The 21,900-nt window shown below is 46.1% G+C and overlaps 1 protein-coding gene across 3 annotated transcripts in view; it reads right to left on the bottom strand.

Moving 5' to 3' along the window:
• The window catches only part of LOC121868571 (bumetanide-sensitive sodium-(potassium)-chloride cotransporter-like), a 39,296-nt gene that overhangs the window by 9,012 nt on the left and 8,384 nt on the right, over positions 1 to 21,900 (bottom strand). For 2 of the 3 annotated variants that reach the window (XM_042369323.1, XM_042369324.1), the window contains exons 3-15: positions 11,829 to 11,988; positions 11,079 to 11,174; positions 8,240 to 8,493; positions 6,936 to 7,050; positions 6,111 to 6,265; positions 5,730 to 5,924; positions 4,243 to 4,350; positions 4,005 to 4,128; positions 2,759 to 2,880; positions 1,473 to 1,608; positions 1,086 to 1,297; positions 415 to 656; positions 14 to 279 (exon numbers count right to left, since the gene is read on the bottom strand). In XM_042369323.1, the coding sequence (XP_042225257.1) occupies positions 14 to 279; positions 415 to 656; positions 1,086 to 1,297; positions 1,473 to 1,608; positions 2,759 to 2,880; positions 4,005 to 4,128; positions 4,243 to 4,350; positions 5,730 to 5,924; positions 6,111 to 6,265; positions 6,936 to 7,050; positions 8,240 to 8,493; positions 11,079 to 11,174; positions 11,829 to 11,988 (2,185 nt within the window). The remainder of the gene's footprint in view (positions 1 to 13; positions 280 to 414; positions 657 to 1,085; positions 1,298 to 1,472; positions 1,609 to 2,758; positions 2,881 to 4,004; positions 4,129 to 4,242; positions 4,351 to 5,729; positions 5,925 to 6,110; positions 6,266 to 6,935; positions 7,051 to 8,239; positions 8,494 to 11,078; positions 11,175 to 11,828; positions 11,989 to 21,900) is intronic. The other variant, XM_042369325.1, reaches the window with a different exon arrangement.

Below are 21,900 nucleotides of genomic sequence, written 5' to 3'. Positions count from 1 at the left end.
TCTCCATACTCACACGAGCTGGAACAGGGATCTTGTTCACACTGGTAGTGACCGAAGCTGACGGCGGACGAAGAGGAGGGCATCACGGAAGGTTCAGCAGGTTCGGGATCGACGGTGAGGTTGGAGGAAACTGGTTTTGGGGGTCTGGTGATGATGGTGTTTTGAGCGTTGTAGGTGGCGGCGTCGTCGTCGTCCTGGGTCATCTCCGTCACGTTGGAATAGTCAAGGCCGTCCTCCACCCGTAGGATCCCCACAGCCAAGTGTAACCCGAAGGCGTAGCTGAGGGAGGAGTGTAAGGTTGAAACTGAGAGTAGATTTTCAAAAGGATTTTGTACTACCTCCTGTCTTCATCCCTGGCACTACGGACTACCTTCATCCCTGGCACTACGGACTACCTTCATCACTGGCACTCACTGTATGGTGGTGAAGTAGCTGTGTAGTTCCTCAGCGGGGCAGGAGTGCCAGGTGGCCTTGTAGCCCATCAGTACCAGGTTGGGCCGTAGTTTGCCCAGACCGACGGTACACATGAGGGTCCTGGCGGCCAGCTCCATGGAGGGGCCGTCAGCCAGGGCGTAGAAGGCCCTCACCTTGTGTTGTGACAACCACTCCGAGGCCTCCGATACCAGGGAAGAACGTTCTCTTTGGGACTGTTGATCCTGGAGGTGTGGGAGACTTACTGACTCTGTCATAATAATATCTCAGCCATAATAATAATCTTAACAAGTAATGGACCCCCAGTCGACCCAGCTGCTGAAGGCACAGATAATGGTAAAGTGTAGTGCCGGTTTACTGAAGACGTAGTTTTCAGAGTAGTATATCCACACTGTTCAAACAGGCCGTCAAGCTTATGGGAGCCACTTTCACAAGTCTCTCAACTAAATTACAAGATTTAAACGTATGTATATATAAATATTGGTGTATGTGCGTTCTAATGGATATACAGATACTGACATACTGATAAATAAGTGTCAGCACACATAAACAGCTGAAATACTGCATTAGGTCATAAAGCTCAGTGATTTTAGGCCTTCATCATCCGAAATATAAATACATTTTAGACCGGAAAGAAGAAGACCATGACTCACTTTCAAGCAGTGTCCCACAACCAGCAGTGACATATTCTTGGTGATGGAGTAAGCGAAGTGGAGGAGAGGCGGCCTGGCGGAGGGCGCCCCACATAACACCAGGATCTGCGGACGGTAGGTCTTGACGTGCTCCTCGATCTGACTCAGAGACATTACCGAACTCAGAGCTATGCTGTACATCTGTGCCTGTGTCGACGACCCCCAGTTGACGTCTGGCGATGAGGAGGACAGTTAGTACAGGAGACTATTACATGATGTATTAGTACAGGAGTCTATTACATGATGTATTAGTACAGGAGTCTATTACATGATGTATCAGTACAGGTAAGGTCGCGTGAGGTGCTGTCAGGAGAGGAGGAGGGAGGGGGAGGGGGGGGGATGGTTCACCTGGTCTCCTGTGGGCGACGATGAGGTAGAGGAGGATGATGATAGTGAGGGTAAGCAGCGCGGTCCACCACTGTATCAGGAACATTATGGCTGTACACATGACGCCTCCTATCAGACTGAGCCACTTGTTGTAGTACTGTCCCGCGGAGGAGAGGAGGGGGGGTGTTAGTGTAAGACCTATACAGTATATGGTTATTAGTTTTTTACCTGTAGATTCCTCCCCTGATTATTTTACCTGATGATTAACCAACCATCCTAAAGCTAATCTAACCCAATCTAACACTATACTAACTTAATGCTATCCTATCCTATCCTAACCTAATACTAACCTAAGCTAACATAACCTAATCTAATCTAACGCTAACCTAACCTTGCTTAACTCTAACCTAATCTAATGTGAAACCTAATCCAAATTATAACTTCCAGCTAATTTATCTCAAGGGTAATAACCTTAGCATACAACCTTCCAGCAGGTCTCATGTTGTAACACTAAGCTACACAGGAGAGATGAGAAACGTTTGAGTGAGAAATAGAGAGTTACCCTTGTGTCTCATATGTGCATACTTTTGCTCCGACAGATACAAGTAACATTAACACGTTCTCTTAAATTCACGCAAGAACAATTATTTCACTTATTCTCAAAGTTTTATTTTATCATCACACATATAGCATTAATCTACGAATCTTGTTACACACCTTTATACCAAAACACACACACACACACACAGGTAACTCAACGCTCAGCCAACCGAACCTTATGAGTAACGGATGTCCCTCAAGGTGCGACAGAAAATCAATATCTTGCTCATGTTTACCTCAACACACACAACAACACCTAACCTCAGCTAGTGTACACATATTCACTTTAATTAATTATTCACTAGTCAGTCACACCTCAATGTCAACCGGCTGATGATGGAATAGGCACAAGACTTAGATATTTAATAATAATAATAATAATAGACTATAAAGTGATGTGTGTGTGTGTGTGTGTGTGTGTGTGTGTGTGTGTGTGTGTGTGTGTGTTTTGCATCTATTTCGTCCCTATTCAGTTGTAAAAGAGGTTTGGTTGTTAGATACATTTATACCAACCATTGTACCTGTGACGGTGCTGAGACGAACAGGTGATAGATAGATTATTGGAGATTCATAGGTGAAGGTAATGGAATTAACTATGAGAGAGAGAGAGAGAGAGAGAGAGAGAGAGAGAGAGAGAGAGAGAGAGAGAGAGAGAGAGAGAGAGAGACAAAATCATGATATACTCGTACTTGGAAGTGGAGCGTTACCTTGAAGGTGGGCCTCCAGCTGGGTATGTGCTGGAGGGAGGCGTGGAAGGTGGAGAGATTGATGAGAGCGTAAGCGGCGAGGAAGAAGTTGGTGATGATGGGCGCGATGGAATCCAGGCGAGCTGAGGGAGGAGGAGAAGGAGGGAATGGATGATTTACGACGAGGAGGAGGAGGAGGTACAGGAGGAAGAGGTGTAGGAGATGGAAGAAGAGGAGGGGAAGGAGGAACTGGATGGTTAAGGAGGAGATGTTGGTGATGCAGGTGGTAACAAGGATATATAAAGCTTATTCACAGTGTTAATACCCACTCTGACAAAAGCCCGTCTCCAAGTACTCCCCAACAGTCCTCCACACACCTCTGTAACAGGCGGAAGTTACACCACAAACTCACTACACTTAAAAGTCACCCCCCCCCCCCCAAAAGTATCGGGACCCCTAGATTCAATTATGTTTGGTAGTCTTGTGAGCAACGTTAGTCTACTAGTTTGGGAATAGTTGGTACGATAGGTAATGGTATACACCTCTATGTACTATTATCATATTATATGGTATATTTTTCGAAATGACAACTGCCAAGATTTCAAAATGACCAATGAAGTTTTATTACGACTGTTATATTATGAGTATAAATATTGTATTGAGTTGAATACCGTCAAGCAGGTATACCAACACATGGCACTGAGCAGGAGAATATGTTAAAACATTTCATCCAACGTTTTAAATTGTTAATACGGAAAATTTTACGATACTTTTTTGAGGATTGTTCATCAGATTATGTTAAAATATATCTTTTTGACTGTTTCATTTTCCAACATACAGTAGTAGTTTATCAGTAGTTTGTTAGATATTTAATAATTTTAATGAATTAGTTTTTTCTCAATTTCTGTGTTAGTTTCCTCGGATTAACTTGAACTTCAGCACACCAGCTTAGTTCACCTGGCGATTAAACACCCTAACGCTTCCTTGGAGGGGGTAGGAAAGGTTGGATTAGGCAAGAATATATTAGGTTAGGTTGAGTTAGATTGCTTTGGGTTACATTAGGTTTCGATAGGCTAGGTTAGGTCATGTTATGTTATAGTACGTTATGTTAGGTCAGGTCATGTCAGGTCAACGTTAGAATAGTTAACTTAAGGTGAAATAAGCTGAGGCTTTAATCTTCAGGTGATCTTTGATTCCTTTAACATATCAAACGTAAACTTAAGAAGATAAGAAAAAGCGAGTCTTCTGCGCCTCAAGGCCGACCTACCGAGGAGGGTGAAGAGGAGGATGATTATGAAGGCGAGGACGTAGCCAAGGTAAGGCTCATCGTTCCTGCCGTAGCCCTTACCGAACACCTGGATGTATGGGTACAGGCGGTCCTTACACAGTGCCTGGGGAAGACAAACACTTTCATGATCATGTAGGGCCATATTATTAACGTTTCTTATCATCATCATCACTGCATACATTAGGTAAGGTACAGTAGTGTAGAGTCAATACGGTACCTGGAACACCTTGGGGGCAGAGACGATGGAAGCGAGGGCGGAGGAGAGCGTAGCGGCGAAGCAGCCAGCATACACCAGTGGACCAAACACCGAGACTAGCTCCATCACCTGCCAGATCAACGTGTTGCTCTTACCATTGTATTATTATTATTTACAACATCCATCATAATATTAACATTAGGACGGGAGGTTTATTACAGCTGAGTCAAGGCTCACTTAACATGTAATGCAATCTTCTCACACACAAAAATTCTGGTGTGACTCATGTTTCTGTAATGACCTCTTCTCTCGTCTATCTTTGTATTATGTTACAGTGGGTGAACCTAGAACAGTGGTTACTTGGTTTAAAGGTGTTCCATGTTGCAGTGTGGAGGAAGGAAGATCATGTTGTATTGTTTGAGAATAATGTAAATGCAGATTTTTTTAGTTAATTAATTACGGCCGAAGCGAGGGGAACTTATCAGAGAACCACAAGTTATCACAACTTAAGACAAGTCAATTGTTATATAGTTAACAAGCAGACTTTTCCCAAATGGTGAGAAAGTTGAGGGGACAACAAGAGAACCTCTAGTGTGGGCAGCGTGCCAGTAGTACAGTACAGCTGAGTCATCAGGTACAAGTAAAGGGTGACACGGTGTGATCAGTGACTCCCTATGGTAGGAGGTCCCTAACAGTGAGACAACTGAGGCAATAATGCACAAGAGTATTAGATGTGGGACTCTTACATTGTCTTCAGGAAGAGAAGTGCGGGACATCTTCCGTCTCAGACATTTGTCAGTTAAGTCTGTATCTCAGATTAATGTGAGTTGAGACAATATTATGTCTGTAAACCATAAGAGTCCCCCGTCAACGATACTTATATGGGAAGGGAACAAACTGATCACAGTGATGGATGCACAGTAACTACCAGACCTTTCTTATCTCTGCAATAGGTTGTATAGGGAGGAGAACGATAGTGTACACTCTTTCTGTAACACACGAGGGAGGGAGGGAGGATGTAGGTCCAGCATCAGGGAGAACACCACCACAGGGAATAAAGTTTGTTCGTCCAGGAGTGTGGAAAAAGAAGCTATGTTGAAATATACGACAAAAGACAGTTTATGTTGCTTTAGTACGGACGAATATCCCTTGATGTTGCAATATAGGAATTTATTTTAGCTCCAGTTTGGGTACAAATTCACTTACTGGTTATATACACGACACGGCAGCTTGGATCACGTCTATACATTGCAATATATGGAACTGTAGACAAGACACCTCATAGAAAATAGCTGCTGGTGGTTTTCAGTAGACTTGTTTATACATTTCTCCCGGGATATAATTGTTTACGTGCTTCATTGTTTGCTTACACGTCACCACACCACCCAGCTGACCACACCATCCAGCTGACCACACCACCCAGCTGACCACACCATCCAGCTGACCACACCACCAACCTGACCCCACCACCCAGGTGACCATACCACCCAGCTGGCCACACCACTCACCTGAGAACTGTTCACGAGTCCGTACTCACAGACTGTGTCGGTACAGTTAGTGAAGGACCAGTTAGCAGCCTGTGTGACATTCCCCGTAGCGTCCCTGACCATCACGGCGCCAGACAGCACCAATATGACCAGGTAGGAGGCGTACGTCACCAATATGGCCAACAGGGTGCCTTTAGGGATGGCATTAGAGGGATCCTGTGAGAGGGAGGAGGTGTGAGGAATCCTTCATAATATACACACACACACACACACACATATGTAGGTTTTCAATACTGTACATTCATAACTGAAGTCGAACAATATTTCCATTTCACTAATTGTTTTTATCCTCTCTCTCTCTCTCTCTCACTCTGGTTATCTCTCTCTGTCGCCGCTACACACCTTGAGGTCACCGGAGATGTTAGCACCAGCCAGTATACCAGTACAGGCGGGGAAGAACACGCTGAACACGGTGAAGAAGCCCTGGTGCTGCTCCCCGTCCGCCTCCTGCCCCTCACTACGGTAGTCCGAGTACAGGTTCTCCGCCAGCACCGACCCTAATGGTGGGAGACAGGCACTTAACGGACCACCTCAAGACTACCCCGCAACAGCTTATTTTCACCTGATGATTACACAACCTAACACTAATTTAACCTAACAAAATATAATATAGCATAACCTAACGCTAACTTATCTTAACCTAACACAATTTAATGTATCCTAACCTAACGTTAAACTAGTCTCTCCAGGTAGCGTTAGAGGTGTTTAATCATCAGGTGAATTAAGCTGAGAGGCTAATCTTCAGGTGATCCAAAATTTCAGCTGTGGTCGTGGCTGGTTGGTGAGGTACACGAGGGGAAGCAGACGTGTTCTGCCTTAGGTGGGGCGTCTCTCCTTCCCAGGTGGAAATTTACCTTATCCCCTTCAATAGGAGGACTCTTAATCTCCCGAGTACCGGGGATTTAAGGTCCTCGTACTCAAGGGAGCAAGTCCTTGTACACCTGTGCTTATAGAATCCTGGCTGGTACACAAGGGGTTTACAAGACTACTGGAAGTTAATAAGGAGGTACAGTTGGAAGGAGAGGGTGGATGGTATAGGAGGGAGAAATAGCGAGGTTAAAGACGAAGGGAAGGAGTAGGAAGAGAAACAGAGGATAGGAGGGAAGAAGAGGAAGGATAAGAGAGAAGGAAGTCTCTCTCTCTCTCTCTCTATCTGGCACTACTAACCATTAAGGCCAACAAAGCCCCTGGAGAGCTCGTCATCATTGAGAGGGCCCACGAAGACCCCGATGACGAAGTCGACGATGGCCACCACCAGCACCACCAACAACACCACCTGCGCCTGTATCAAACATTATTAGTGTTTCCATGTGTTGTACTGAGGCGCTAATACTGTCTATCCTGCACCAATAACACCACCTGCGCCTGTATCAAACATTATTAGTGTTTCCATGTGTTGTACTGTGGCGCTAACATCGTCTATCCTGCACCAACAACACCACCTGCGCCTGTATCAAACATTATTAGTGTTTCCATGTGTTGTACTGAGGCGCTAACACATCCTGCACCAACAACACCACCTGCGCCTGTATCAAACATTATTAGTGTTTCCATGTGTTGTACTGGAGGCGCTAACACCGTCTATCCTGCACCAATAACACCACCTGCGCCTGTATCAAACATTATTAGTGTTTCCATGTGTTGTACTGAGGCGCTAACACCGTCTATCCTGCACCAACAACACCACCTGCGCCTGTATCAAACATTATTAGTGTTTCCATGTGTTGTACTGAGGCGCTAACACCGTCTATCCTGCACCAATAACACCACCTGCGCCTGTATCAAACATTATTAGTGTTTCCATGTGTTGTACTGAGGCGCTAACACCGTCTATCCTGCACCAACAACACCACCTGCGCCTGTATCAAACATTATTAGTGTTTCCATGTGTTGTACTGAGGCGCTAACACCGTCTATCCTGCACCAATAACACCATTATATTCGTCTGCTGGTGATATAAGTGTTAGTATGAAGTAGTATGTTATGATTACAGTACATACCTAAATGATGTTTAAAAATCGACTTGTATTTGACGTATTTACTTGTTTAGTGTAATGTTAGCAATAAGTTTAGGTGTTTTACCTGTTGACTAGTACCAAGTAACTCGTCATTACTACCAGGACCATAGCTTTGACCTGGATCACCGTTAAGTCAGAGGTATATCGAGTATACTGTGGCACCTTGGGTATGCTGTGGCACCTCATTCACTCACAATGCCACCTGGGATGAGGTTATTGGCATCATGTGTAACGGTGAGTTGAACAGGGTCACCTGAGGATTAGCCACCCCAGCTTATTTCACTTGAAGATTAACCCCCCCCCCCTAATACTATCTGGGGGATTAGGTTTGGTTAGGGTAAGTAAGATTATGATTCATTAGGTTAGGTTTAGATGAGCCAAGGATTGTTTAGGTTAGGTTAGGTTAAATACGGTTGGGTGTCTAGTCGTCAGGTAATCCGTCGTACTACTCACCCTGGCTTCCCACTCCATGCCGATGACACAAATGGCAAACAGGACGACGAGGGTGATGCTGCCCACCAACCGCACGTCGTTCACATCTCCATCGATGACCTGGAGCCCGTGTGACCCCAGCAGGTCATTGAGGGACTCGCAGAAGCCCACCACGTACATGGAGGCGGCGACGGCGGTGGCCAAGGAGAAGAGGAGGCCGATGGCACCTCCCAACTCAGGCCCCAGCGACCGACTGATCATATAGTACGTCCCACCTGAGGAAGAGGAGGTGGGTCAGGGGGTGTTAGTGTGGGGAGGGGAGATGGGTGAGGGGGGTCTTAGTGTGTGGGAGGGAGGGTCAGGGGGTCTTAGTGTGGGGAGGGGAGATGGGTGAGGGGTCTTAGTGTGGGGGAGGGTCAGGGGTCTTAGTGTGGGAGGGGAGATGGGTGAGGGGGTCTTAGTGTGTGTGGGTGGGGGTCAGGGGTCTTAGTGTGGGAGGGGAGATGGGTGAGGGGGTATTAGTGTGTGTGGGTGGGGGTCAGGGGTCTTAGTGTGAGGGAGAGGAGTATGGGGAGGGAGTCTTAGTGTGGTGGGAGGGTGAGATGGGTTAGGGACAACGCCGAGAGAAGGATGTCAATGATAGTGAATCAGTAGGGCCCCCGTAAATCTTTGTTCTAACTATAATTGCATCACATGTACCAAGAAGATAATGTAAACTAACTCAGTGTAAACTATGTAAGGAGTGCGGGCGAGTAGAAGGGTGTGAGTCGAAGGTCTCTCCTTATCGCAATAGTGTTTTTCAACAAACATTGTTGGCTCCAAACAGCTTTGGACAACAGTAATGTTACTTTCAACTATAACGAAGTGTACAGTGTAGTGTGTCACAAGTGTCAGATGGTGTATGTATCCCCCTCACCACGCCACACAGTTCATATAGTGTAGTGTGTCACAAGTGTCAGATGGTGTATGTATCCCCCTCACCACGCCACACAGTTCATATAGTGTAGTGTGTCACAAGTGTCAGATGGTGTATGTATCCCCCTCACCACGCCACACAGTTCATATAGTGTAGTGTGTCACAAGTGTCAGATGGTGTATGTATCCCCCTTACCACGCCACACAGTTCATATAGTGTAGTGTGTCACAAGTGTCAGATGGTGTATGTATCCCCCTCACCACGCCACACAGTTCATATAGTGTAGTGTGTCACAAGTGTCAGATGGTGTATGTATCCCCCTCACCACGCCACACAGTTCATATAGTGTAGTGTGTCACAGTGTCAGATGGTGTATGTATCCCCCTCACCACGCCACACCAGTTCTAAAATATAGTGGTGTGTCTGGGGAGTGTGTCAGATGGTGTATGTATCCCTCACCACGCACGGTTCATATAGCGTAGTGTGTCACAAGTGTCAGATGGTGTATGTATCCCCCTTACACGCCACACAGTTCATATAGTGTAGTGTGTCACAAGTGTCAGATGGTGTATGTATCCCTCTTACCACGCCACACAGTTCATATAGTGTAGTGTGTCACAAGTGTCAGATGGTGTATGTATCCCTCTTACCACACCACACAGTTCATATAGTGTAGTGTGTCACAAGTGTCAGATGGTGTATGTATCCCTCTTACCACACCACACAGTTCATATAGTGTAGTGTGTCACAAGTGTCAGATGGTGTATGTATCCCTCTTACCACGCCACACAGTTCATATAGTGTAGTGTGTCACAAGTGTCAGATGGTGTATGTATCCCTCTTACCACGCCACACAGTTCATATAGTGTAGTGTGTCACAAGTGTCAGATGGTGTATGTATCCCCCTTACCACGCCACACAGTTCATATAGTGTAGTGTGTCACAAGTGTCAGATGGTGTATGTATCCCTCACACGGCACACAGTTCATATAGTGTAGTGTGTCACAAGTGTCAGATGGTGTATGTATCCCCTCACCGCACACAGTTCATATAATTAGTGTGTCACAAGTGTCAGATGGTGCATGTATCCCCTCACCACGCCACACAGTTCATATAGTGTGGTGTGTCACAGTGCCAGATGGTGTATGTATCCTCACCGCCACACAGTTCATATAGTGTGTGTCACAAGTGTCCAGATGGTGCATGTATCCCCTCACCGCCACACAGTTCTTATATAATTGTAGTGTGTCACAAGTGTCAGATGGTGCATGTATCCCCCTCACCACGCCACACAGTTCATATAGTGTAGTGTGTCTAGAGTGTCAAATAGTGTATGTATCCCCTTACCACGGCACACAGTTCATATAATTGTAGTGTGTCACAAGTGTCAGATGGTGTATGTATCCCCCTCACCACGCCACACAGTTCATATAGTGTAGTGTGTCACAAGTGTCAGATGGTGTATGTATCCCCCTCACCACGCCACACAGTTCATATAGTGTAGTGTGTCACAAGTGTCAGATGGTGTATGTATCCCCCTCACCACGCCACACAGTTCATATAGTGTAGTGTGTCACAAGTGTCAGATGGTACACCCTGTACTCTGGTTCAGACTCTCAACACGAGTACAACAGAGGTTTGTGATACACTGTTACTGACACCCTCGCTGGCCTGGGGATACTTTAAGGCGTGGACACACTGTTCAGGGATACCAAGTTCACTGTTGAAGGAGGGAGTGGAGGGAACTGTACTGTATACATAGGTGGGGGACAGGAGGTGAAGGCGGCACTATGAGTGTGTGTTTGTGTGTGTCTTAATGTGTACAATTGGTTAAGTATACAACAATGCTTCCCTCTCTCTCTCTCTCTCTCTACCCCCTTGACCACCTATGAGAGAGAGAGAGAGAGAGAGAGAGAGAGAGAGAGAGAGAGATATATAACTCACCTGCTTTGATCTGACCATTAGTGGATATAGCTGACATGGAGAGGGCGGTGATGGTGGTGACAACGTTGCCACATGTCACGATCAACAGGGCCTCGACTGTCAACAAAAACAGTGGTGCCACGTGTTATACTGTGCAATGGTGCCACACGTCTACGGTACAGTTAATTTGTCTTATAGTCAACAAGAAATGGTTTAAAGGCAATGATGGTGCAAACAAAAAACTGGTTTACGTGTATAAGAACATTAATAAGTGGAGTAAACAATAAGATGGTTAACAGTAAAATATGTTGTGAGTGTTTACAAGAAATATTATTATTATTATTATTATTATTATTATTATTATTATTACAGAAGCTTCCCCTCAAAAATCAATTAAAAAAATAAAAAATAAAATAATCCCCCCCCCCGAAAAAGAAGAAAAAAAGAAAGAGAATAAGACGAACACAAGAATAAATTAAATAAAACAGCATAAACAAAGACAGGTTGAGAATCCCACAATGTTCCACTGAGGACCAAAACACAGTAACCTGACCCCCCCCAGATGGTGGCTGAGGAGACGCGAGGGATGAGATGGAAGACTTGGGGTGACGTGTGACGCTAATGGGAGGAGCAGGAAGAATATCAATAAACAGGGGAGGAGGAGGAGGAGAGTGATTTTATTTGTAACATAGATCTGATGAGGGAAATTCTGTGGTTGTTTTACGAGAGAGAGAGAGAGAGAGAGAGAGAGGTGTAGTACAGTATACTCACGCACTCCCGCCTGGCCGACGACCCATGGGAGCCTGAGGAAGAGTATGACTCCCCAGATGTTGAGCAGACAGCGGACCAACACCCCCTGCACCCACCCGAACTTGACCCCGTCACCGCCACCTTCCTCCTCGCCTCCGCCGCCTCGAGACGTCCCTACCACCTGTTGGAGGGAGAGATACTGAGGTGAGAAACACGCATGAGGAGGAGAAGATAGATACAGAGCTTAAGAAACACAAGGGTGATGACCTGTCCGGTGAACGCCTCTCTCTCTCTCTCTCTCCCCTTCAGCACGTCAGAATGAAAAAAATATATATATATAAGATCTCAGTAGCGGAAGAAACAGCTTTTGTGGGTCATAACGAACCTGCCATCTCCAGTCTTTCACAAGGCGATGTTGACAAAGGCATCAGTTGATCGGTCCGCCCCTTGTCAACACCACTGAGCTCTACACACACACACACACACACACACACACACACACACACACACAAAAGAGCGAGAGGTAATGATTCTCACCATCATCATCATCATCATCATCATCATCATCATCATCATCATCATTATCACCACCACTACAATTATCACCATCATCATCATCATCATCATACCACCAGCCCTTATTCCGTCACACCAGCCCTCACCCCATGACAGTAGCCCTCTTAATGACACAGCAGCCCTCACCCCATGACAGTACCCCTCTTAATGACACAGCATCCCTCCCCCATGACAGTAGCCCTCTTATGACACACCATCCCTCACCCTATGACAGTAACCCTCTTCATGACACACCATCCCTCACCCCACTGACAGTAGCCCTCTTCATGACACACCATCCCTCACCCTATGACAGTAACCCTCTTCATGACACACCATCCCTCACCCCATGACCCCCTCTTCATGACCACCGTCCTCACCCATGACAGTAGCCCTCTTCATGACACACCTCCCTCACCCTATGACAGTAACCCTCTTCATGACACACCATCCCTCACCCTATGACAGTAACTCCTCTTCATGACACACCATCCCTCACCCCATGACAGTAGCCCTCTGACACACCATCCCTCACCCCATGACAGTAGCCTCTTCATGACACACCATACCTCACCCATGACAGTAGCCCTCTTCATGACACACCATCCCTCACCCATGACAGTAGCCCTCTTCATGACACACAGCCCTCACCCCTATGACAGTAGCCCTCTTCATGACACACCATCTCACCCGCGACAGCCCTCTTCATGGCACCATCCCTCACCCATGACAGTAGCCCTCTTCATGACACCAGCCCTCCCCCATGACAGTAGCCCTCTTCACCCACACCATCCCTCACAGTAGCCATCTTCATGACAGCAGTAGCCCTCTTCATGACACACCATCCCTCCCATGACAGTAGCCCTCTTCATGACACCCCATCCCTCACCCATGACAGTAGCCCTCTTCATGACACACCATCCCTCACCCATGACAGTAGCCCTCTTCGCGACACCAGCCCTCCCCCATGACAGTAGCCCTCTTCTGGCCACACCAGCCCTCACCCCATGACAGTAGCCCTCTTCATGACACACCAGCCCTCACCCCCTCAGCCTGTTGTAGCAGCACCCGGCAACGAAATACCCCAAAGGATTCCCCGATAATTTGACGGAGAGGACCCGAGGGAGTCTGACTCGACCCTCTTCAGCTAGTTGTTGGGCATCAAGACGAGGTGCCGAACACACACACACACACACACCTTCAGAATGTAGATTACTTCACTCTCTCTCTCTCTCTCTCTCTCTCTCTCTCTCTCTCTCACTTTTCCTGTTTGTCTGTCTGCTGTGTTTATCGTCCTCTATGCTTTATCTCTTTCTGTCTCCTGTCTCTCTTTCGGTCTGTCTTTTGCTCTCGTTCTCTCCCTTATTGTGACTTGTTATCTATCGCGAGTTGTTATCTACCGAGTTGTTATCTACCGTGACTTGTTATCTACCGTAAATACTTATCACCTTGACTACATATCGCCAGAGAGAGAGAGAGAGAGAGAGAGAGAGAGAGAGAGAGCTAGTTAAAACTCTCCTCAAGATTTAATGCCACATGACAAGCCTCCCACAACAACCTCTACTAGCGAATATTAAACCCCAGGCAGTAGGAGGAGGGAGGAGGGGGAGGGAGGAGGAGGGAGTAAAGGAGGTCAGGACAGGTTGTGTCGGACTGGTGGGTGGGACTCACTTGCAACACTGCTGTTATTGGCGACTCTCCAGCACCCCCTCCACCCCTCATCCACTCCTCCTCTCCTCCACTTTTCAGCCACTCCTCCACCCAGGCTGCCACCTACCTTCCCACACCTCCGCCCACTTCTTGATTCCTGCCACCTCTTTGAAGCCTGGAACACTGCCTCTCCCCCTGAACACTGCCCTGCCCTGGAACACTGCCCTCCCCTGGAACACTGCCTCTCCCCCCTGAACACTGCCCTCTCCCCCTGGAACACTGCCCCTCCCTGGAACACTGCCTCTCCCCCCTGGAACACTGCCTCTCCCCTGGAACACTGCCCCTACCCCTACCCTGGAACACTGCCCCCTACCCCTAAACACTGCCCTCCCCTGGAGACACTGCCCTCCCTGGAACACTGCCTCTCTGGAACACTGCCCCTACCCCTGGAATACTGCCCCTCCCCTGGAACACTGCCCCTCCCTTGGAACACTACCTCTCCCCTGGAACACTGCCCCTACCCCTGGAATACTGCCCTCCCCTGGAACACTACCCCTCTCCTGAACACTGCCTCTCCCCTGGAACACTACCCTCCCCTGAACACTACCCTCCCCTGGAACACTGCCTCCCCTCCCCTGAACACTACCCCTCCCCCTGGAACACTACCCTCCCCCTGGAACACTGCCCCTCCCCTGGAACACTGCCCCTCCCCTTGGAACTAAGACTAGACGGACACTGAACTGAGGCCAAAGTTTAATGACTAATGTTTCCTTCTCGAGTCATTATCCTCCTAAAGCTTTAATCTTGTTGTAGCCATTTTCTCCCTGACCTTTATCTTCTAAAGCCCTAAGCACACCAGTCCCAGTCCTCCACACACACACACACACACACACACACACACACACACACACACACACACACACACACACACACACACACACACACACACACACACACACACAGACACAGACACAGACACACACACACACACACACACACACACACACACACACACACACACACACACACACACACACACACACACACACACACACACACACACACACACACACACACACACACACACACACACACACACACACACACACACACACACACACACACACACACACACACACACACACACACACACACACGTATATTGAAGTATTAAGTGTAGATGACGTAGATACCAAATAGACAAATTACATCACCACCACTACTTCTTCCCTGAGAGGTCCGTCAGATTACACCCAGCTGGCCTGCCTGGGATCACACCTCGAATCAAAAGACTTATGCAGCAGAAACAACAACTGCTGAAGTGCCCTTAGTAAGAAACTCATCCGTGAAATACGCACTGCAAAAAAGTCTTACTACCCAACCAAGCTGCAATACCTGAAGCAGACCAACATCAGTCAGTGGTATGGTAAGTTTAAGGAGGAAGACCAAGCAGGGGAAGCTTAGGGGAGTTTAGGGAGTATCGAATGTTGAGTAAACAATCAAGAGCTCAGGTGCGTGAACTCCGACGGTGGAGTATGTGGAGACGAAAGGAGTAAGATTTGACAATTGCACTGACGTGTGTTTTCCAATTGAGTTTGTTATAGTGTCGTCAAGGAGCTTGGTGGAGTCCATTACCTGCAGTGTGTTGGAGCCAAATACGATGGAAGGAAGAGTGGATAGTATGGTTAGCTGGTGGTGGTGGCCCAATTTGGGAGACTGTTCAATATATTCTGAAGGGCGCTGTAGTCGGGAGCCGAGTTATTCACACTGATTCCAATGATATCCCTCAGGGCATCATTGATAAGGCATACAGCCTGGCGTCGGTAACTAAGGAAGTCTGTGAGCTATGGTATGAAACTTTCCCAGAAACCAGAGGTCGATGACTTTATTGATAATTAAGTTATGACTGACTACGTCGAATGTTTTGGTGAAGTCATTGATGGCGGAAGCCACACAAATCTTACGTTTTTCTAGGTTGTGGTATAAGTAATCGAGAAGGCAGACGAAACATTGGGTGACGGAAGTTTTCATGTTGCCCAATTGCTATGTATCTATGGTGCCAGAAATATCAGCATAAGCCAAGTAAAAAACGAGATTCTAACAGATCAGACTGGGTATTGGAGTGACGGCAATGGGTCACCCATTTAAGGATTGTGGGCCCGTTGAGGTAGCGTACTGGTGACATCTTGTTTGACTGAGAGAAGCATTGATAATGGAGCAGAGGGGTTTAGTTAGTTCCGGGAGAACTCCTTGTAGAGCTTCATTGGTAAGTCAATAGGAGTGGTGGAGCTCTTGACCCTGAGTTTGTCCAGGCACCAAGCAACATTAAATTCTTGCACTAAGTCCTGGGTGAGGGGTCTGGTAGGCAAGGTGGAAGACACATTATGTCAAGCTGGGGGAGCGTCTGGCATATAGTTGTAAAATTATTATTGGTTTGCTCAGCTGCTTCACCATAGCTCCTTAAATGGTACACAGCGAAGACTCCTATAAAAAGTGTAAAAGAGGCTGGGTAAGGCTATTCTCTCACCCTCCTACAGTGTCTCAGCTCTCTGATCATTATGAAAACCAACCATCGTAAAAATGGCGGAAGGGACAGATACACGCAGAGGTGGAAGAAAGAGGGTAATTGGTGGTAAGACGGAGGAGAAGGGAAGAGAGGAGGGAAGGATAACAGGAGGGGGGGGGTGTAATAATGGATAAATGAGACTTAAGAGGATTAACAATAAATCTTGAGCTGAAAATCCCTTCAAAGAGGATCAGGTCTCCGGATTTCCCAAGATCGCAAGACAGATTTTCCCAATAACTTGAATAAAAAAACCCACGACACAGACAGATTTTCATAAGTTCGTAAGACAAGACTTTCCTCGTCATTTAAGATTGTGAGAATGGGGTTAAAATGCTACTACACACAGACGGATTCTCAAAGGATCTTAAATTGAGTTTTGGATTTCACTTCAGATATGGGAACGAATCAAATCGACTTATTGTGTAAATTACGTAAGTTTCAAAATGGCGACAACATTGCACCGAGACTACTGTATATAGTGACTAGATGCGATTTTCAAGGATAGTGTAATGATATACCACTTATTGATACTGATGGTGTTGACGGTGAACGATTATTCTGTCTCTCTCTTCTCTGTCTCTCTCTTCTCTCTGCCACCTTTCTCTCTTTCCTCTCCTCTTGATCCCGTTTTCTCTCTCCTATGCACCATCACCAAATAAGCCAACAGCAACGCATATGTAATTACGATCACGTTGCATGTCAGGAGTCACTCGAAATGGTTACTGACCTGTCTCTGTCTGTCTGTCTGTCTCTGTCTGTCTGTCTGTCTCTCTGTCTGTCTGTCTCTCTGTCTGTCTGTCTGTCTGTCTCTCTATCTGTATGTGCAATTATATATTTTCCCCTCTATCTATCTATCTATCTATCTATCTTTGATCTCTCTATCTTTGTGTTTGATCTCAATCTGTCTGTCTGTCTCTCTGTCTGTCTGTCTGTCTCTCTCTCTATCTCTGTCAATGTCTTTCTGATTTCTCTTTCATACTCTATCTCTGTCTGTCTCCCTCCCCCAGGTAACCCGGAGTTAACAAAGGGACTAACCTGGAGGGAAGGGTGGTGAGGCTAGCAACTGGGTCACTCCTATTTCCGGATGCAGAAGTATACGTGTTTTCCACCTATCACGGTCCTCCCTCCTGTGTGTGTGTGTGTGTGTGTGTGTGTGTGTGTGTGTGTGTGTGTGTGTGTAAGCATATTTGGTAATACATAGATATAAAATTAACGAGACAGACAGACAGACACTACATCCTTGATCACCGTAGGGTCAATACTCATCAGGTGGACCTCCTTGGCCAATGTTCGACCCATTCCCCAAGTCCCTCTCCCCGACCCATCCTCACTGCTGGGATATCAACATAATCAAAAGTGACAATTTCGTTTCGGAAAGAAGTGGGATCAGTGTTGAACAGTGATGAACAGTGTTTAAGCTAGTGAATTCAGCACAAGACAGTATCGGTGAGAGCCGTGACCCACCAGTGAGATAAGCACCCCTGGGAACCATCCTCTGACCAGACGGTGTTAATCAGTCCACCCTGGGAACAACAGAGGGCCGGCTATACACCTGACTACGAGGTAACACAACATCACCGAGCAGAGTGAGGTACTGTGGCACCACACCACACCACCCGGTGTCCCCATGACCACGTGAGGTCCTTCATATCAACACCCGAGGACGAGTCACCGCACCTCATGAATACCACACCACCCGGTGTCCCCATGACCACGTGAGGCCCTTCATATCAACACCCGAGGACGAGTCACCGCACCTCATGAATACCACACCACCTGGTGTTTCAATGACCAGCCCTGGCCCGGGCCATCAACTGTAAACTATAATAATTTGTATGTTCAATTCATGTTCCTTCTTCTTTCAGTAATGAAAGCTTTTGTTAAACGACCCACCCACCCCATGTTAAGCGACCCACCCACCCCATGTCTTTGTATGTAATACGTCATTTTTGTCCAATGTATATTTTCAGCCTTCGGGCTGCAGAACTTTTTCAATGAACAGTTAATTATTATTATTACAAAGAGAGAGAGAGAGAGAGAGAGAGAGAGAGAGAGGTTCCAATAACGTGCCCTATTTTTGGTCTGGCAGACTTGGAGCAGTTTATCTCTCTCTCCTTCTCCTCTTTTTTCAGAAACCAGTACCCTGACAATAACACACACACACACACACACATTAATATAATTTTGTATTTATAATTAATAAATGAAAAACAAGACATAAAGAAAGAAAAAAGTTAGATATATATCACGATAGATTGTTTAACTTCTTACAACAGATTGTTTAAATGTCACGGTAGAGTCGAGGGCCCCACGGATTCATCGGCTCAATCTGGCTCTCACTAGTTTGAACCTTGCTATCTTCACCTCACCTGTGTTCCTCTCAGTAATCACGTACTGCTCCCCCTACTGTTAAGTCTACTGTACTCATGACCTATGTACTCTTTATAGGTGTAGTGTCGTATTCAGCTTTATTTACAGAAGTACGGTTAGACCTACCACAAATTCTACTGTATATCCACTATGTTTATTTACCTTGAGGAGAAAACCTAATTTACATAAACCCAATATGGCTGCCAAAATGCGCAGACAGATCTTATTTGCCATATAATATCAGTCATTCATATCATATAACCATACACATACCAATATCGTATCATCATATCAATATCATATATCACTAAAAATAAAATCCTGTCTTGCGGGCGTTGGCATTGTTGATCTCCAGGTAGGTGGGGCGTGACATCAGCCACGTAAGACACTGCCATACCTCTTCTTCTTGTCAACCCACTTGATGTCTTCACTGACTGCCTCAGTACAGTATTTACCTCATACCTGTATCAAGAGAAATTCCAGCCCAGAAGTGAATGGTTCGGCGCACTAAATGTAGGAAAGGATTATACAGTATACCTCTGCATGTTGTATCCTGAGCTTCACCATACATACACTGTACTGTGCACTGATCCTGTATACAAGTTGTGGCCTCATGCTGCCAAATAAGGCAGAATGCCATGTATGGCTCCCAGATGTAATTTCCAATGGCCTTTCCTTTCTACTTTCAGGAACTTTCTCAATATGTCTATATTTCCATGTACTGTAGCCATAGTTTTTGCATTACGGGGTGTTGTTAAAGAATCCTTCACTATTAGTAGGTGATCACTGAATTATTGAGGTCATTGAGTGGAGGAGGGCACCCTCAGTAATTTCATATAAACCTGACAAAGTTTTCCCAAGATTTTCTGCTTTTCCAGGTGTGTGTGTGTGTGTGTCTCAGCTGCACCCAGTTGGCCCTCCCCTCGTTGATCATTTTGAGGGACATCACTGGGGGGTTGAGTGCGTGAGCTCCTCTTGTTCTTCTGTGACTGAGTATTGAGAGGAAAATCAACTTTGAATGCTTCAAAGACCAGCATGGCACTAAGTGTTGCATCAACATTAAAGTGCCCCCGTAAACTCTCTCTAAAGGCCTGACCCAGCCATTACGTGACCAATACATCCTATGAAACTCATTTGTGTGTGAAAACCAAGCCGTAATACAATGCAGCGAAGGTCACTCTCTTCAGGCTCACTCTCCGTTATCTGAAGGGCCTTCCGCTGGAGTGGCTGGTCAGAGGGTACAGTGGGTGTTACATTATACTTCTTAGTAAGGAAACTGTAGTTATGCTGCTGCCTCGTGCTTCACTAGCCTGTGCTATTCCTTGACATCCTTTGAGTTCCAGTGCGACAACTGTTTGCCCGTCGCCCAGGGAAGCTTCACAAAATACGTTTATCCATCACTGGCTGTGTTTGTCGAAAAAGAGACAAATATGTTTAACATTGTCGACATCGTAACTATTGCTTTAAGCTAATTTAGAACGTGTAGTTGTTTTATTAATGATACTTTCAATTTACTTGGACATCAGTTGCTGAAATATTAAGGACAAGTTATCAGTATGGCAACTGTGGTTTTCTCATACAAGACTTCTAAACCACTCAAAAAGCTTATTTAGAAACTATTCTTTGGCAAAGTAAGCTCTGTCCAGGCAGTCTGGCCGCCATATTGAATTTCTGCAGCTTAGGTATATTTACCCAAAGTAGATTCGAGTGTATATATACATCTATGATAATATAAGGTCGTGTCTGTCTGTGTGTTGCGGCCATAACTCCAAAACAGAAGCAGTTAGACCTAAAACTTTACACACATATTACATGGGTGCCAAGATTGTGTCCTCAGTAATTACTATTGACCACGGACCTCCTGGTGGCCCGGGCAAGAACCAAATATATTCCCGGGCTGAAATATCGCTACAACAATTACTGGAGGAGGTCACCCGTGTCAGGGAGGGCAAACTGTGACAATCAAATGTACGTAGTATATACCTAGCCCGAGCAAAGACAGACAATTTTGATATGTTGGGTAAAGATTAATATTTTCCTATATTTACTAGACTAGGGTAATACCTGGTGCGTGTTCCTTACTTCCTTCTTATGTACGAGTCACGTTAGCGTCCTACAAAACCATACACACACACTGGAGGGTCTGAGTACACCTTCAACTGTTAACTGGTGTTTGTTGCTTCATTGTTTGTTTTAACTGTGATTGAATATGTTTGTTTTTGCTTGAAGATGAAGGGAAATAATTATTCTCTTTCTTTAATGAGCCGAAAAAGCTCTCTCTCTCTCTCTCTCTCTCTCTCTCTCTCTCTCTGTGGTAGAGTAAAAGGATAGAGGGAAATAAAGGGAAGAAGAGGGTAAATGAGATTTCCGTGTTGTCGACTAACTAGATAATGTTTCCAGCCTCACCACCTTCCTCCTGACACACCTGGCTGACACACCTGGCTGACACACTCAAGACACCTCGTTGAAACTTTAAATTTTAAGACACGTTTGACACACTAGAGGATACGTTGGATGACACTTAAAAGACACATAGTTGACACACTAGGACACCTGGATAACACACTTCCTGACACCTGGTTCACCCACACACACACTGTACACATATATACTGCACACATATACATACACACACATACTGTACACACATAATGGTTGCCCCTCGTGTACGAGGATGGACGGCCCAAGGGCCACCTAGGCGAGACTTTGTTTAAGGTGTAGTAGCTGTCGCCAACACAACAACCACACCCTAAGTTAACGAGTTGCATGACCCAGTGTCAAGGAATAGTCCGAGAAGACCGGACAACTCACCAACCTCACTGGCTAACCATTACCCCAGAACACGATCCGCAAATAGATTAACATCCAGGTTCCCAATTACTGCTGGGTAGACAGAGGCAAATGGCGTAAAGAAACTTGCCCATAGTTTCACCCTGACCGGGGATCAAACCC

This window comes from Homarus americanus, unplaced genomic scaffold, assembly GCF_018991925.1.
Source record: "Homarus americanus isolate GMGI-L3 unplaced genomic scaffold, GMGI_Hamer_2.0 scaffold59495, whole genome shotgun sequence".
NCBI classification, from domain to species: domain Eukaryota; kingdom Metazoa; phylum Arthropoda; class Malacostraca; order Decapoda; family Nephropidae; genus Homarus; species Homarus americanus.
This window is presented reverse-complemented; position numbering and strand designations above follow the sequence as displayed.